Consider the following 18211-nt stretch of genomic DNA (forward strand, 5'->3'; position numbering starts at 1 on the left):
TAGATGTATTTCTACTTTAAAGTTCTGGGGTAACAAATTCCACATGATGCCTTTTGTTTTATAAAAAACCCTTCCCAGAACAAGGTTATATTCTGTATTTTCAGTGTCCCTCCCTTCCCAGTTTGCACAGGCCAGGGAACACCACTCCAAGGAGCAGGGAGGGAGACTCCAGCCATGTAACATCCCTCACTCTGCCTCACATATTTGGATTTCTCTCAGCTCACTCCTTCCATCAGGTATTTACTCAGTGCTCACACTCAGCTCAGCTGTTCCCCCTGTTATAAACCAGCAGATGTTCATTAGCACATTTAATATCATTTGCTTCTTCTGCCAAAGCAAACAACTGAAGGGCCCTAAAGAGGGGGGGGAAAACCCCAAAAATCAGATTTTTCTCATGTCCCAAGGCAGCATTTAAGGTGAGATCAAGTGCCAGTGCTCTGTGGTTCCACTGCTGAGATCTCTCCCACCACAGGGCAAAAAAGGCACTGGGAAATTCAGTCTCCCTCCCTGACAGCTTTGGTTTGCTTTATTATGTCACTTCTCTCAGGATTTGCAGCCTTTAATCAAAGATCATCTTTCAGGCTGCCCCAAAAGTGACATTTCATTAATTACTTCTACACAGTATTTAATGCTGGGGAAAAAATACCTCTAAAAGGTAAAAGTTTGTTCCATAAGCAGAATTCTTCAGCTGGGAATAGCTGTCCTGCATCCAGGGACATGGTTTTCCCACTTGCAGTTCTTGTGACATGAGCAAGAGTTAATTAGCTCCAAAAATTGGTTCTTTATTCATGCACTGATGAGGCACTTTCAAGAAAAGTCTGGTCACACATTTTTAAAATTAAGTCTGTTTGTACCATGTTTGAGGAAACAGCAGAGGAAGAGCTGCTTTATTAACACAGCTAAAAATAAAAGGCAGAGGTAATTTTAAATATTCTTGTGCACTGAAACCAACTCCCAGATTTCCCTAAAACAAAAATAAAATAAAATAAAATAAAATAAAATAAAATAAAATAAAATAAAATAAAATAAAATAAAGTAAAATAAAATAAAGTAAAATAAAAAAATAAAATAAAGTAAAATAAAATAAAGCAAAATAAAATAAAGTAAAATAAAATAAAATAAAATAAAATAAAATAAAATAAAATAAAGTAAAGTAAAATAAAGTAAAATAAAATAAAGTAAAATAAAATAAAATAAAGTAAAATAAAATAAAGTAAAATAAAATAAAATAAAGTAAAATAAAATAAAATAAAATAAAATAAAATAAAATAAAATAAAATAGTTTAAGTGCTGCCCCTGTTTCCTTCCAGCCCTGTTCAAATTTAGTCACTATTTACTATGAGAAAACCCAAGTGGTGCCTCCTGCTGGTTCAGTTACCTGGGGAGGAATTCCCTTGTCTGTGTCTGATCCTGCACCAGAACTACAGATCTGGTTTGTAATTTAAATCTGGGATGAACAGCCATAAATTTCCCTGCATAATGTCCTTCAGCTACTGAGGCATCTCTACTCTAAATGTATTCCCCAGGTGATTTTTAAAATTATAACTCAAGTTTATTGCTATTCCTGCACAAAGAGGCTCAGACCCATCACATTTGGTTTAATGTATTTTTCAGCTGTTTCTCTACAGCCTCTCCACAATTAAATGTGGATTTCTTTACTCTTTCCTTCAGTTCTCTGTCCCAAACAGTGCAAATCCTGCAGCCCACACATGGTATGACTTGTGCTGGTGCTACATGGAAAATTATTGGTAATTCAGGTTTTATTCTTGTGGATGGGCATTACCTGACTCAGGAAGGGCTCATGTTTTATTTCTGAGTGTCCACCCAACACAGGGCTGCCCTTTCCCTGAAGATCCTTCATTAATTAGCACTGTTCTCATTTGTTTTATCTTCCCAGCCCCTGGAATTCCCTTCCCCTGCTGCAACTTTCCCTTGTGCTCCAGCCAGTTGTGATTCCACAAATCTCTTCAACCTTCCTCCTTCACTCCCTTCTCCATGTGCTACTGAAGGAGGTTTATCAGCTCCCATCCCCAAATATTCCTCTAGTTTTGAGGGAGACTCCACCCTGAGCAGAATTCAAAGCTTCAAAGTTTTACACCCACCTAATCCTTCAGTAATTGACTGGCATTTATTATATTAGCATGGAAAAAATCCTCAGGAAAATAAAAAAATCAGCTTAATCTACATCTTTCTGAGGAAATTCCCATACCTTGGTGTCATGCCTTTATTCCTGGAATGAAGGGAATAAACAGGAATCCTGCAGAATTGCTCATTCTTGTGACATAAAGAGCCAACAGTTAAACCCTTGCTGTCCTTTACAGAACACAGTCTGTGTTTCACACCCTCAACTCTTCTATTTTCTGCACTTGCTTTAACAAGACATCTCTGGATGCTCATCAATAATCCCATCACACACAACTGCCCTTTCTGCTACAGGTGCAACTCTCCAGGCCTTCAAGTTCTTTTTAAAAAAATAATGATATAAAATAATGTCACAGTACATTCTATCTGGTTTTTTTCATACAGAAGAAATATTCCTGTGCAAATCTGGTCATGGAAGAGAACAATACAAAGGTTACAATGGAAGAGAACAATACAAAGGTCACAATGACTAACCTGAAAAGTTCTAGAAGGATTAGGCTGGAATAAATATTTCTGTGTTTCTGTCAGTTCAAGACATTTCATTTGTACACAGGAATTCTAGAGGAATGTTACTGGGGATTAAATATCCTGCAAGTGCCTGTGACAGGGATGGGCCATTCCACAACCACCAGAAGTTAATTATGGAATTCAGAGTCAGCCTGTTCTGTTATTTAATAGTGCTGGTTTCCAATACACAAAAGTAGGGGTGTACTCAGGTGGTTGTTGGTGCTTGCTCAGAGACCTCTCTTGCCTTATCTCCAATTGTTCAGCTTTTTAAGGAATCACATGATTATGATTCTTTTATCATCATAAAGAAGTGACAACGTTGAAACTTGAGCAACTACAACTCCAGCCCTTGGAGCAAGTGTTGCAAAGACTATTTAATGCAAGCTTAAAACAATGACTTGTTTTCACTCCAACCTCAGTGCTGCCATACCCAGACCACTAACAAGGGGTCTCCAAGGATCAGGAGTGTTTTGCATTTATATTATTGTAAAGACACAACAAGAAACGTTTTTATTATCATTATTTTAGTGTGTCAATGTCTGTCTTGCTCTTCTGGAGCTGCCAGGCCATAAAACCAAAGGTTATGAGAGCCAGGGATGACATTTAGGGGAAAAGACAAATTTCCCAAACTTAATCAGTGCCTGATGATTTGCTGAAAAATTAACAGGGAAGGTCCATCTGTGGATGCTTCCAGTGTCATCAGTGGATGCTCCCAGTGTCAACATTTCTGCTGTTTACAGACCAAGGGCTTTTCTTCAGCATCCATAAAGAAAATTCTTCTATCTTTAAACCTGGTTAGACTGAGGAGAGTCATTAACACTCAATTACACCTCAGCAATTTTGAGTATGAGCAGAATCCCTCTGAACAATGTGTGTCTGAACCCAGCACTTCCCCAAATTCTACTGGAAGTGAAATAAAAGCAGGACTGTTTGTGGGACATTTCTGTACATTGTAATAAACCCAATATAATTAGTTATTTTAACCTGTAATTTAGATACACACCAGTGCTGATGTCATCAATCCAGTGACAGGTAAAACCTCCAGAATTCAATATTTTAAGCTCCAGAAGAATTCAAATCCTTGCCTACCTGATATGCCATTCTTGCTGGTGTTCAATAAAGCTACAGATGCTGCAGAGACTCTTTTATTATTCACAGTCTGCCCTGGTTTCCTTGAGGTACATTCTTCGCTATCGCTGTCCTGGAGGTTGAGTAGCCTTGGCTGAAAACACTGCAGTCGACATGATCTGATATTGCTTAGGATTTCTGAAAGGGACAGTCTGTTTTCACAATGTTTATTGGAAGCATTGGTCCGTGAAAAATTAGAGGAAAAGTCTAAAGTCTGGGAAGAGCTTGAAAAACTGTTGAGCATTTCCGGGTCAATCTGCCTCAGGACAGGATCGTGTTCTGTGGATATTCGGTCCATTATAACCCTGATGGAAAAGAGACATTTTAGTTGCATTATCTCCAAGTCTTTAAGGGGGAATGGAGAGTGGAAATAACACCACTGTACCTTCCACCCCTGCCAATCCTTCTCCTTGCAAATCCTATGCATCTCCTTGGAATTGTCAGGGTCGTAAGGCAATGCCTGAACCTCAGCTTGTCCAACTCTGCCAACTCTGGGCTCTCACACGAAGGATTCATTTGGTCCAAACGAGGCTGGAGAGAAAACACAACAGGCAATTTTACACTCTAAGGCTCTGCTTTGATGAGGGCACTCCTGGTTGGCATGCACAGGTTGAACTATCACTTCACAAATATGAAAGAACTCAGAAGATGTTCTTAAAAAACATGAATTTGTGAAGCCACAAACTATCCTGCAATTCTTTGATTCCATCTTGACAAGCAGAAATGTTCTGTGCTGTCTGAAGTGTCTTCTGACAGATTAATAAATGTGCATTATCAACTTCTGTGATCAGGTTAAATGCAGTGCTGTAGAGACAACCAATTTATGCTGAGTTAACCAAAACTCAGATGGCTTTGGTAGGTTAAAAAGACAAAGAAACTGAAAGGTTAAACATTTAGGCTGTTAAATAAGCTGCTTCTGACAGCAAAGGAATGAAAATACAAGTTTCCAGTCATCTCAGCTCCTTTTGGTAAAGGAATTAAGGCTAAGGGGAAAGAGAGAGCAGGATAAATCCAGAGGGAAGCTTCAGCTGAGACTCTGGAGCCAGGCAGGAAAAGGGATGTTCTGGCAATTGCAGCCTCGTGGTTTGCAATGTATCTACAGCTTGCAGTGATTTACAGGAAATACCCTCAACAGAGGGAAGCCCTGTGCTCCACTGGCATCCCCACTCAATCCCTGCTGGGATCCCAGCAGGGCTCAGAGCTGGGACAACTGGGATCTCAGTCCAACAAGCTCCAAGCTGGGAAGAAAGGATGTGCTGAGGAAAGGGAGGAGACAAGAAAATGCTTTCCCTGCTTAGCAGTGGCTGAATTGGTCTGCAGAAAACACAGTGTGTCACCTTCAGGTAACCACAGAGAACAGCACCATGAGGGGAATGGTCAAAAAGGATTAAAATGGTCTCTGGATTCATCAGATCTTTGGTGGTCACAGTGGGAACAGAAGAACTGTTGAGACCAGCACGATGCCAGCCTGAATTTAACCCACCCCAGCACGGGCAAACCACCCCCAGTCCAACAGCACAGTCTTACAGCGTAGTACTGGCATCCTGCTCTTCTCCTGAAAGCACAGGGGCCATCAGGGTCGTTCTCCTCTTCTGCCTCTGACACTGGTGAGGGTACCTAGACCAGAGAGCAACGTCATTCTCCCACCTGCCACATGTATGCAGTGTAATTTTACTTACTATAACAGTTTAGAATTGTATTACAGCCTGCCACGTTGATATTGTAAATGCAGCTTCTCAAAGCATTGCTTAGAAGAAAAACTGATACTTTATACAGAGATATTTTAAATATATCCACTGGACAGGCCAGACTGGCCAAAGGACAGGCAAGTGAAGCCTCTCCTGTGAGAACACTGAGATGCTGCAGCAGAGTTGGTACCTGTGGGAACTCATCCTCATCTGAGCTGTGGAAGTCGTACTGTTTGATGTCACTCTTGCTGAGCACAGGCAGGGGCTCAGCTGAGGGCTGGGCAGGCACCACACACTCCAGTTTGGGCTTCTTCAGGTACTTCTTCTTCTGACGTACAACATCGGCCACCTCCTCCTTCAGGGATGAGTGATGGGGGTGCTGGGGGGGAATAAACCATATACTTTAAATAAATGAGGCATGAGCAGGAGAAAGGTTAATTAGTAAGATAGGACTGCTGACATCTGAGACAGACCATGCAGAATTTATCCAAAACATGAAAAACTACAACTTAACCTCTGGTTGTCTTTGTGGACATTAATTGATCAACAAACTGAAAGCTCTCAAGCCATAAGACTACTTAAAAGGCTCCTTGCTTTGCAGTACACTCAGTATACTGTAATTGGAATTCCTATTTCAACTATTTTCTGAAATCTCGCTTTTCTACAGCACTTTCTATTCTCTGAACTGCTCTGACATGTTCAATAGGAACAATTTAATTTGTTTTGTGTTTCTTATATGGTTTATACTTTGGAACAGACGTAACGGTTATTTGCTTTGGCTATTTAAGATGTTTCTAACATAAACCCTCTTCAGTGAGCAACTCCATCAATATTAAACTGTTCACTTGAACACAAATGAAGTCATTAAACTTCAAAGCTTTCATTTAAAAAGATTATTTCACTTGCAAAAAATTCTCAGCTTGAAGGAGAAGTCAGTGCAGTTTTGGACAAGTGTTTAAGTTTACCCCAAATTACCACTTATCAGTAACTGTCTGACTGTAACTAAGTCCAGTAAGGGAGCTCAGGAGAGGGAAACAGGGATGGCAGAATTCCTGGAGAAGCAGAGGGGCTTTGTGTGGAATTCCAGGACCACTAGGTGTCGCGGGTGCTAAATGCAAACTTCCCAGCTCCTCCACTCTCAGCCCAACGCTCCAGGCACGCTGAAACAGCTGCTGTTTGCCTCAAAAACACACCTGGACTCGAAGCTGGGATGTCCAAATATATGATATGCTCAATAAAAAGAGACTCACAGCAGAAAAACATCTCACCTTAACTTTACATTCTTGAACTTTGTGATGATTTCCATTATGGAGAGACGATGGAGTTGTGCCCATCTCTTTTTCAGGTCTGTTGAGCTTCACTTCGTTGAGGATTTCACCTCCAAAATCACCCAAATGGTACCTCAAAAAACAGAATTAAGACTATAATCACAGAACCATGGAATGGATTGGGTTGGAAAAGCCCTCCAAGATCATCAAGTCCAACCCTTGGGCCAACTCCAGTCCCTTTACCAGATCATGGCACTCAGTGCCACGGCCAAGCTCAGCTGAAAAACCTCCAGGGATGGGGAATCCACCCCCTCTCTGGGCAGCCCATTCCAATCCCTGAGGACTCTCTCTGCAAAGAATTTCTTCCTGATCTCCAACTTCAATTTCCCCTGGCAGAGCTTGAGCCCATCGTGCCCCCTTGTCCTATTGCTGAGTGCCTGGGAGAAGAGACCAACCCCCACCTGGCCAGAACTTCCCTTCAGGAAGTTGCATTTCAACTGGGAAATGTCTGAAAGGCCAAGAGTCTGCACAAACCCCTTTTATTTTGGCTTCTGAAGTCATACATGAGTATGTATTTAAGTGGTGTGTCAGTCTTCAGCCACGTGTGCAGAAGACTTGCACCCACACACAAATAACCTCTGGGAGATGCTTTCAAACCCATTTAATGACATTTAAAACGTCAGTGTTGTGAGTAACTTCTTACAAATGTAATCTGCAATTTTACCTTTTCTCAACAACCTCCAACGTTAAATGCAACAGCTCCCGTTTCGTTTTCTCCCTTCTCTTAATCATCTCCAGAATGGTTATGGCTCTGCTGAACTCTCTCCTCAACTTCAACATCTTCTCATAAGATGCTTCATCGTTCTTTCGGTTCTGTGGAGAGATTAAAACCCCATTTGAAATAAAACCCCAAAGCCACGAGGCATAAACTGCAAAAACAGAGTTCCCTAATGCTGCCAATGAGACTCATGAGCACCCTCCAAAGGAGCTTTATCTAAGGCATAGCCCAGCTGGCAAACACAACAAGAAGCCCCAACTCCTCAGCCCCAACTCCTCAGCCATTTCCCCCCAGGTTTGTCTGCTCTCATTCCACATAAACCCAGTGGGAGTTTGTCAGAACAAGGAATCCATGGCTTGGTTCCTAAAACCCTTTCCCCACCTTGATTCCACTCATGTGCACAAAGCTGATGCAAAATGCTGGTCAGGTACTGATTTCCTGGTTCAAATCATTTCATGCTACAAACATGAAGCCTGAATTATTCACTCCATGGCAAGTGGAAGATCCTTTCCCCTTTTTTCCCCAGAAAGGGAAGTTGGTGACCCAGCAAGACCCACAGCTGCTTGTTTGTGTGCCAGGCATTGCCCTGAGCTCCAGCTCTGCAGAAAATGGACATAAATTGTCCCTACAAGATGCTGGACAGGGATCCAAACAAAACCAAGTCACCTTTCTCGTCTGCATCTTCTCCGTCCTCCTGCGGAAGGCCACGTAGGGGTCGTTGTTGGTGGAGCCGTCCCTCTTCTCCTGCTTGATCTGGGGGATGAGGGAGGGCCCCCTGCAGTTCTTCCTCTTCCTCACCCAGTAGTCATAGACAGCCTTGATCAGGTAGTCGTCCTCATTTAGCAGCAACTTCGCCTCCTGAAGTGTCACAAGCTGCAGGAGGACAGGGAGGAGGTGAGGGTGTGGGGAAAGCCACCACACTCCCACACCTCCTGTACATTGTTTTCTAGCACAAGGGAGTGAAAAATATTGATGTCAATTCAAGTCCTTAAGCCACCAGTTGGTCTTTCTAAGTTTAATGTATAGTTCCCAAATTTTCTGAACCAGCATCATCTCATCTTCCCCACAATATTCTGGAACTTCCTCCAACTTCCATGAACTCTGAAAACTGAAACAACTACAAGCACAGGATATAAACAACTTACTACAGTTTGCTGATCATGATTTAGGAACTACTTTTCTTTAAAAAAAAAAAAGTTAAAGTTTATTGGTTAGCCAATACTAATGTATCAATCTTTGCAGGTTAATGATGATTCCCTTAGAAGATAATTTACAGCAGACAGAACATATTCTGAAGTGAATTTATTGATAAGTTTTTCCACACCAAAATGTCTACTTTGTGACAGAAAAGGATAATAACTATCCCTTTTTACTACAGCTCAGACACAAAGTTGCTCAATTCTTGGGCAAGGTATTTCAGCAGGAGGTAACTTAAAGATAACTTTTATGTTCAGTTTTTATATGGAAACCAGACTGAAAATAAATGCAAACCCATCCCTGACCAACTAGTACATTAGTTTAACATGCTCATATCATCTTAAACCCACTCATTAAATAAAAATAAAATAGTATCTCTGGTATTACTGAGAACAGAATTCAGGTAGCACTTCATCTTCTCCATGACTTGCTACCTGAGCAAGTCAGGTAGCAATTAATCAGCTAAGGAGGATTAATTAATTAATCTTAGAAAAGGCATAACCAGCTTTAACTGAAAGCCAAAATAGGGGTGTCTGTACCAAAGCTCAGAGAGATCCAACTACACGTTCAACAAGTACCATCCAATGTGTTCCCTAATTTTTTTTTCCTTCCCATCCCACCTTCTTAAGCACAGCAAGAAATCTCTGCCTTTAAAAGGTAAAGATTTACCTTGTTAAAGTTGCTCCAAGATGTAGATGTGACATTTAGGCCTCGACACACAGCACTGACCCCCCATGAGGTTGAGGACCTGAGCTGTGCATCCCACAGGGGAGTTCTCACTCCCACAAAGCCTCCCTCTCACTGAGAGGTAACCACTGATTTCAAACTTGCCTTTCAGAGGAATCTTTTGGGCTTTAGGGCCCTTCTGCAGGCACTGCCCTCCCTCCCAGAACCCCTCAGGATCTGATTCAGACACTGGGGCCCTTCTGGGCAGCAGAAACTGCCAGGGCCCAACATTAACAAAGGGCTGGTTCACTCTCTGTGCTTCTGAGTTTCTAAAAATCAAAAATCAGCTGGAGGCAATGGCCACTAGAACCAAGTGAAACAAAGAATTTAGATTTCATGTGTTTATAGCCAAATCCATACAGGCTGTGACCACCACGAGCTTCTTCCACACCCACACAGGTAAAACAAGCTCTAAGTTGTCCTCTCTAATACCCTCTGGCCAGGAATTCAAATTTAAACCAAACTCCCCCCCAGGTATCCCCCCCAAAGCTCCCTCCCCACTGGGTTTTTCTGAATTCCTACTATTGATAATCACCAGCAATGTGATTTCTGTGTCAGGCCACACTCCCACTCTGATCCCCTGAGCAGGAAACCAAACACCCACCCAGAACCCACCCACAGAATCACCAAAAAGCTCAGGGATTTCTCCACACAATACCTGACTAGAACTGGCTTTTTCGAGCCTGTCAACCATTATTTCAAACTGCAGTGGTTTGATTTCCATCTTCCTGTTCAGCCTGTTCAGGAGGGTCTCATCCTCAGAGTCCATGTCATAATCTGGCTGCTCATTGTCCAGATTAAAGGCTGGAACAAAAACACACACACAAGGCAAGGATTGAAATGTTTGGTAAAGAACACACTGGGGAGACACAATCAAAGTGACTGACACAATTCCAGACTTGCATATCTCTAAGAGACAACACTCAGAAGTTGCTTGTCTCAGACTTCCAGCATGAAGGGAATCCACGGAGTTTCACTTTAAGTGGCTTGAAGGGGTGACAGAAAAAAAAGCTTTAATTTAAAAAATTACCAGAGGCAGAGACACTTTAATATATCTCTGCAAAACAAGGGCAAAGATGCTTCTTAATGCTGTTAGAAACTTTAATATATCTCTGCAAAACAAGGGCAAAGATGCTTCTTAATGCTGTTAGAAACTTTAATGTTTCTCTGCAAAACAAGGGCAAAGATGCTTCTTAATGCTGTTGGAAACTTTAATGTTTCTCTGCAAACAAGGGCAAAGATGCTCCTTAATGCTGTTACAATACAGCTCCTTTAGAATAAGATCATTAACAATTCTGACAATTTTCCATACAATTCCAGACTTGGTAAAAGGACTTACACTGAAGTTCCAATATAACTTCACTTGCCCGTTTTCAAGCAGTTCAACAAACCTTAAAATATTTAACAGACTAAACTTTTCCCTTCATTTAGTTGTAAAAATGCCAGACCAATTGTATGGGAATTGTTCCTTCTCCAAAAGCAGCTCAGCTCTAGATGTAGAGCCTGATTGCTCCTCCAGACCATCCAAATACTGAGTTCCCAACTTCTCAGCAGAGCTCATGTCCTTCTTACAATTATTTCTTTCTGCTAATTATTTCCCACACTTGCCAACATTCCTGGTCCTGCTAAAAGCAGAAGGAAGTTCCCACTCACACAGCACAGCAGAAATGGAATCTTACAATAAACACAAGCAAACTGCATGTGACAGTAAGAATTCTTAACATGAAACCCTAATAAAGAGCTACAACACTCCCAATAATTCAATCAACACGTTCGTGTACTGAGAGCAGTGAAGGTTTGTTGAAATACATTCTATTTTTATGAGACAAACAGCACTATCTTATCTTCAGGCTCTTAACCCATAGTGCTGATTTCACAGAATCCTCTGCTACTGAGCTGCCCTGGCAGGACCTCAGAACAAAAACCTGAAAGACCAGGAGCAAAAGAAAACCACTTGGAAAAACACCTTTAAAGTAAATTACAGAATTTCCTCTCCCAGAGTCAGGTGATAAGCAGCATATTCTTTCCACACCTCAGCCCAGCCCAAGACCACTCTCTCTGTAATCCACTGCAATAAATCAGCTGAACCACTACCAGTGTTTATCTATTATTTATCTATTTGTTATGCAAGAAAACTCAGCCAGATGCAGCCAAAAAGCAGCTCCTCCCCACCCTCAGCTCCAAGTGGGACCTCTCAGAGGAGACACTGCCCAACTGCACCAACTCTGTGCTCTCTGGCCCAACACACACTGCAAACACACTGCAACAATTTATCTGAGAAAATTCAATAATGGGCTGTAACTGTGTGTTAAGCTGGCGGCCGGTCACCAGTGGTGTCTCCAGGGGTCCGTGTTGGGTCCAGTTCTGTTTAACATCTTTAGTGATGCTTTAGATGAGGGGATTGAGTCCATCAGCAGCAAATTTGCTGATGACACCAAGCTGGGAGGCAGGAGGGCTCTGCAGAGGGACCTGGACAGGCAGGAGGGATGGGCTGATTCCAATGGGATGAGGTTCAACAAGGCCAAGTGCAGGTCCTGCCCTTTGGCCACCCCAAGCCCTGCAGCGCTCCAGGCTGGGCACAGAGTGGCTGGAGAGTAGCCAGGCAGAGGGACCTGGGGGGACTGAGGGACAGGAAGCTCAACAGGAGCCACCAGTGTGCCCAGGTGGCCAAGAAGGCCAAGGGGATCCTGGCCTGGATCCAAACTAGCGTGGCCAGCAGGCCCAGGGCAGTGACCCTTCCCCTGGACTCTGCCTTGGGGAGGCCCCACCTTGAGTGTTGTGTTCAGTTCTGGGCCCCTCAGTTGAGGAAAGAGCTTGAGGGGCTGGAGTGGGGCCAGAGAAGAGCAACGAGGCTGGAGAAGGGACTGGAGCACAAGTGCTGTGGGGAGAGGCTGAGGGGGCTGGGGGTGTTCAGCCTGGAGAAGAGGAGGCTCAGAGGTGACCTCAGCACTGTCTGGAACTGCCTGAAGGGAAGTTCTGGCCAGGTGGGGGTTGGTCTCTTCTCCCAGGCACTCAGCAATAGGACAAGGGGGCACGATGGGCTCAAGCTCTGCCAGGGGAAATTGAAGTTGGAGATCAGAAAGAAATTCTTTGCAGAGAGAGTGCTCAGGGATTGGAATGGGCTGCCCAGAGAGGGGGTGGATTCCCCATCCCTGGAGGTTTTTCAGCTGAGCTTGGCCGTGGCACTGAGTGCCATGATCTGGTAAAGGGACTGGAGTTGGACCAAGGGTTGGAGTCGATGATCTCAGAGGTCTTTTCCAACCCAATCCATTCTATGATTCTAAGTACAACTATTAATATTATTAATTCAGTAATACGAGGTGCATGGCAGGTTTATTTAAGACACTCACTGGGCATGTGACCCACAGCTCTCCAACAATTAACTGTGTCTTACATTCAAACTGCAGCTCAGAACATCAGACCCTCCCTCTCCAGTGGCAGCCTGTGGGAATCAAAAACTGGGGGAGAAAACTGACCCGGGGGCTTTTTTTAACCACTCCAGAGCCTGCAGAACTACCACAGCCCAAATGTGCACTGTGAAATCACATCCAAACAACTCTGCTTCAGGGAGGTGGCCACAATTTCACAGACTAGATATTCTCATTATTTCAGGAGAGCTTTTCTAAAATAAAACAGGTGTCTCTACTCCAAAAAAACAGGTGTTTAACAATGTCCTCAGAGATGATGTGAGAAAGCACAGAAATCCATTAAAGCCTAGAAAAGGCACTGCTTGTTTGCCCTCAGACAGATCTTGCTCTTGCACAAGAAAGATGCCAAACTATTTATTCCCTGTCAGTGGGTAATTCAATAATCCTGTGTACAAAACGTTTCAAATTTATTTTTCTAACCCAGAGCATCAGTGAGCAGGAGGATCCCTGTGACAGAGAGGATGTGAGGCTGTTCACTCAATAACTGTGAGCAGTGCCAGTAAACTTGCCTTCACTTCCACAACACTGACAGGTCTTGGACCACCCACCTTCCTGAACCCCCCCCCAGAACAAACCCAGACAGGCTCAAGTGAGTGGTAACCAGGAGCAGGAAGGCCCCTCCCTCTCTCTGCTCAGTATTTTGACAAATAACCAAGATGACAAGATAAAAGGGCATCATCCAACATGCACAAACCAGGAGCACCACACACCAAACAAACCCAGGCTCACTTCCTTAAACAAAACCCCATCATTTCTGTGAGAACACCAGTGGCCCTTGTGACATACCCCACTCTCCAGGCCTTCCAGCAATGCTTTGCTGTCCTCAGCAATGCCCCCACCCATTTGTCATGACCTGTATTTATCAGTGGAGTTCCCTTTCAGGGACAGGGGGTTACACAGAGGCTGCAGCTCTCTGGGACTGCAGTGGTGGAAGCAGCACCTGCATCCCACCTGTTCCAGTGCAGGCAGGAGAGCCACCAACCCTCAGCATCGCCTGGGGGTGTGAGAGCCTCAGGAAATGCAAGGCTACCACTCCTCCTTTGGAATTACCAATCCCAAACTGGCTTGTCACAGCTCTGGGACACCCATGAAGTGTCCTCCTTCCCTGGAGTTCATCTAACACTGCTCCTCAAAACACTCTTTCATCAGTGACACCCTTAATCACCAGTTTTCTTCTTTCCCCAAGCACTGAGTGACCTGCAACTGCTCCAGGAAAAGCCATTTTCCACCCTGGAGCTGGGCTCTACAGCAGGGTAGATCTCTGGCTTCGAAAGCCATCACCACACCCAGGTGGTTTATGGGATCATCCATCACCCCCTGGTTGCTGCCTGTGCCATGGGAACAGCTGGAGCTGCCCATTCCCACCTGCCAGGGCTGGTGCCCATCACCCCTTTGCTCCTGCCTGTGCCATGGGAACAGCTGGAGCTGCCCATTCCTACCTGCCAGGACTGGTGCCCATCACCCCTTTGCTCCTGCCTGTGCCATGGGAACAGCTGGAGCTGCCCATTCCCACCTGCCAGGACTGGTGCCCATCACCCCTTTGCTCCTGACTGTGCCATGGGAACAGCTGGAGCTGCCCATTCCCACCTGCCAGGGCTGGTGCCCATCACCCCTTTGCTCCTGCCTGTGACATGGGAACAGCTGGAGCTGCCCATTCCCACCTGCCAGGACTGCTGAAGGACCAGCCCCATGTCCAGGCGACCTGTCACTAGTCAGTCCCACCACCCTCTGCCAGCTCAGACAGCTCCTGCCAATTCCTGGGGTATTCTCATGACTGGACTGATCAATCCAGCCTTCTTCCTCCAGACCATCAGCAGCTCTCCACACTCCATGTTTCTGCAGGACAAAGTTTGCTCCAGGAAGGCACAGAACTTGCTGATTTGCTGGTTGCTGTTGCAAACCCACCATCCCAGGGCCCAGGGCAGTGACCCTTCCCCTGGACTCTGCCTTGGGGAGGCCCCACCTTGAGTGTTGTGTTCAGTTCTGGGCCCCTCAGTTGAGGCAAGAGCTTGAGGGGCTGGAGCGGGGCCAGAGAAGAGCAATGAGGCTGGAGAAGGGACTGGATGTGGCACTGAGTGTCCTCTTAAACACCTCCAGGGACAGAGAATCCACCATGTCTTGATCCAACCCCACTGTGATCACCAGCCCAGGGCACAGAGTGCCACAGTGATCACAGTGGGGTTGGATCAAGGGTTGGACTTGATGATCTCAGAGGTCTCTTCCATTCCAACTGAGAAGAGAAGAGCAACGAGGCTGGAGAAGGGACTGGAGCACAAGTGCTGTGGGGAGAGGCTGAGGGAGCTGGGGGTGTTCAGCCTGGAGAAGAGGAGGCTCAGAGGTGACCTCAGCACTGTCTGGAACTGCCTGAAGGGAAGTTCTGGCCAGCTGGGGGTTGGTCTCTTCTCCCAGGCACTCAGCAACAGGACAAGGGGGCACGATGGGCTCAAGCTCTGCCAGGGGAAATTGAAGTTGGAGATGAGAAAGAAATTCTTTGCAGAGAGAGTGCTCAGGGATTGGAATGGGCTGCCCAGAGAGGGGGTGGATTCCCCATCCCTGAAGGTTTTTCAGCTGAGCTTGGCCGTGGCACTGAGTGCCATGATCTGGTAAAGGGACTGGAGTTGGCCCAAGGGTTGGACTTGATGATCTCAGAGGGCTTTTCCAACCCAATCCATTCTATGATTCTGTGATCCCAGCTCACATCCCCTCCCCTCCAGCCACTCCTGACAGCAGCACCTGCCACAGGGATTTGCTGTTGTTTACCTGAGCTCCCCCAGGAGCTGAGTTTATACACCAACTCCCACAAATGCAATTTGTTGCTCAGTTACGCTGAATTGGGTTTAGCTCAACTAAATTAACTAATTTCATTTAGCTGACTAAATTAAGGCTGTGGTTCCACACTCATTTGAGGCTGCCACGGGCACGAGTTCCCACTGAAATAAAGGAGCAGTTCCACTGGTTTCCCTGCCCACTGCCATCCTGTGCCAACACCAGCACTGTGCCCTGAGCCAAGCCAGGAAATGATGAACACAGAGGTTCTTCTAACCAAAAAATAAAAGATAAGCTTTCTGCCACCAAGTTCACCTTTTTAAAGGTGACTGGAGTTCATCCCACACAACTGACTGAACACTCTTATTGTTTCCATGAGTGACTCTTATTTTCCTACACCCCCTCAGCTGTAATTCCAGCAAGGTGCAAGTGTTCTAATTTACCCTCCTTGCTACATGTCAATAACTCACAACCCATCTGGGTGCTACTGAAATTACCAACATTCTTGGGAAATTATTAAATATGCTGGAATAATTAGAATAGTCCAAGGCTTTTGCTTTACATGCAGCTCCACTGAACGGAACTACTGAGGTCAACCAACACCTGGACTGTGCTTAGTCACAAACTCCATGCTTTATAAGGAAATTAATTTTATTTGCTTTGAACCACTGATCTAAACAGAAGAATGCAAAGAAATATTGAAATCTTGGGCTCCCAAATGATCAGCAAAGCACAATTTCCCTGTAGTAACCACCAGTAAGGATGGATTACAGCATGTGGCCTCTTGGCATTTTACACCAGTTTATGTCATTTCCCTGGCCAGGTTGGGCATTGTGGCTTTTTGTGCTTTTAGCATTAAAGCAGAATTTCTAAGTAGTTTATGTAGCATAAGGCTGCCTTATTTCACACCTACTCCAACCAGAATATGTGGGGGAAATTATCTTGGAGCAGTATCTGGTATTTATCTTCAGCTCAAATACCCCCTGTAATTCTGTCCAGAAAGGCTGTGAGTCTCAACAAGACAAAGAACATTTTGGTGTAATGTATTTAACATTTTGGACATGTTTATTAACAGCATTCACAGTGTTTCTGGCAATGTCCAACAAAGAAGAGAATAAAACACATTCCTCCATCAGCAGCTTCATTGCAGTTAATTCAACCTGCCTTTCTTGCAGGTTTCCCTTTAGCTCATTTCTCACATCACCACCACAGTCTCTACTGTAGCAGAGTTCCCCCAGGACATTCTTTCCAAAAACCTCCTATTTTGTAAAAACATGGAATAAATTGGGCACTTCACCGTGTTGGTGAGAAACGGTGCAACAAGTGAATGAAAAGTTTTGATACAAAGATAACTCTGGGAGGAGAACAAATCACAAAACAACCCCCTAAACCACCAGCAGCAAAGCACAAACATGGTTTGTGTGCCAAGGAACAACTGAACTATCTGAGTGTGTCACTTGTCAACAGACCATCAACCAAAGGAAGTGTTTAATTACTCCAGAGACCACAAGTTTAGATTAATTAGGTCTTTTAAGACATAAGCTAAACTCCTACAGGATGATACTTCACTTTATCTGGAAAATAAGCTCAGAGTTCCCCACTGAAAGGGAATTCTTCACTTCTATCCAAACTCAGAGAAAAGTAACTGCCCCCCATAGCCCAGAACAGATCCAAGCTAGAGGGAACCTGCAGAACTCTGTGAGGAGCAGCAGAATGAAGGTGATTTCATTACCAAAGCTCTTCTCTTTTGTTGATCTCCATTTATATAAAACTTTGGAGTCGACAGGAATTCCAGACCTCTCCTCCACTCCCTCCCATCAGTATAAGCAACTCGGAGGCAGCCAGGCTAGATCAGCTCTTCCTTCCCAGGATTAGGGAGGAAAAAACCACAATCCTGGAAGCCCAACAGGCAGGATAAAGCTCACCAGTTCCTGCACATGGACACACAGAGCCCCAAACCAAACACAGCAGGAAAACCCTCACTCACAGCCTTAAATCCCTCCAGAACTTGAGAAAGTACACACAGAAATAAATCCCTCTTGGATTTTTGAGCTTTCCCACCTCGTGGATGTTGTAGCAACTCTGCCCTCAGACCATGTGAAGGTTAAACAAAGGGGAACAGATAGACAGAGAGACACACCAGCCCAGGACAAAGGCAACGTTTAGCAGCTACTCACGCTGGATATGAATGAACTGCTTTGGTTGTTTGAACTCTCCTTTATACAAACGATTGTAGTAGTTGACGTTGCTCTCGGCCTCGGGCACGGGGATGACCATGCTCTCCTTCTTCTCTCGGAAAACCTGCTGTGCTGAGATTGCCCGCTGCAAATGATGTTCCTGGGGGAGGAAAAGGGAAAAGGTGGTTTGTTCAGGTATCAGTGCACACACAGCCAGGCTCATCCTTCCTCCTGCTGTTTTCCTGGTGTTCCACAGGACTCTCAGGTAACAAGAGTTGAGGCTTTGCTGGATTTCAGGGGGCAGCAGCACCTCCCAGGACTTTTCTGCACCATTCAGTGTTCCCTGGGGGTCCTGACTCATGGGAATCAGAGTGTAGGAGCAGAAGTACAAAGGAATAGAGAGAAT

The 18211-nt window shown here is 44.7% G+C and overlaps 1 protein-coding gene across 2 annotated transcripts in view; it reads right to left on the minus strand.

Moving 5' to 3' along the window:
- Positions 1–18211, minus strand: part of EPC2 (enhancer of polycomb homolog 2) — a 47257-nt gene that overhangs the window by 9489 nt on the left and 19557 nt on the right. For both annotated transcript variants that reach the window (XM_071562420.1, XM_071562421.1), the window contains exons 2-10: positions 17806–17965; positions 10093–10238; positions 8178–8384; positions 7458–7606; positions 6734–6866; positions 5656–5844; positions 5305–5394; positions 4163–4308; positions 3739–4082 (exon numbers count right to left, since the gene is read on the minus strand). In XM_071562420.1, the coding sequence (XP_071418521.1) occupies positions 3739–4082; positions 4163–4308; positions 5305–5394; positions 5656–5844; positions 6734–6866; positions 7458–7606; positions 8178–8384; positions 10093–10238; positions 17806–17965 (1564 nt within the window). The remainder of the gene's footprint in view (positions 1–3738; positions 4083–4162; positions 4309–5304; positions 5395–5655; positions 5845–6733; positions 6867–7457; positions 7607–8177; positions 8385–10092; positions 10239–17805; positions 17966–18211) is intronic.

The sequence above is a fragment of the Pithys albifrons genome, chromosome 8 (genome assembly GCF_047495875.1).
Source record: "Pithys albifrons albifrons isolate INPA30051 chromosome 8, PitAlb_v1, whole genome shotgun sequence".
NCBI lineage: Eukaryota > Metazoa > Chordata > Aves > Passeriformes > Thamnophilidae > Pithys > Pithys albifrons.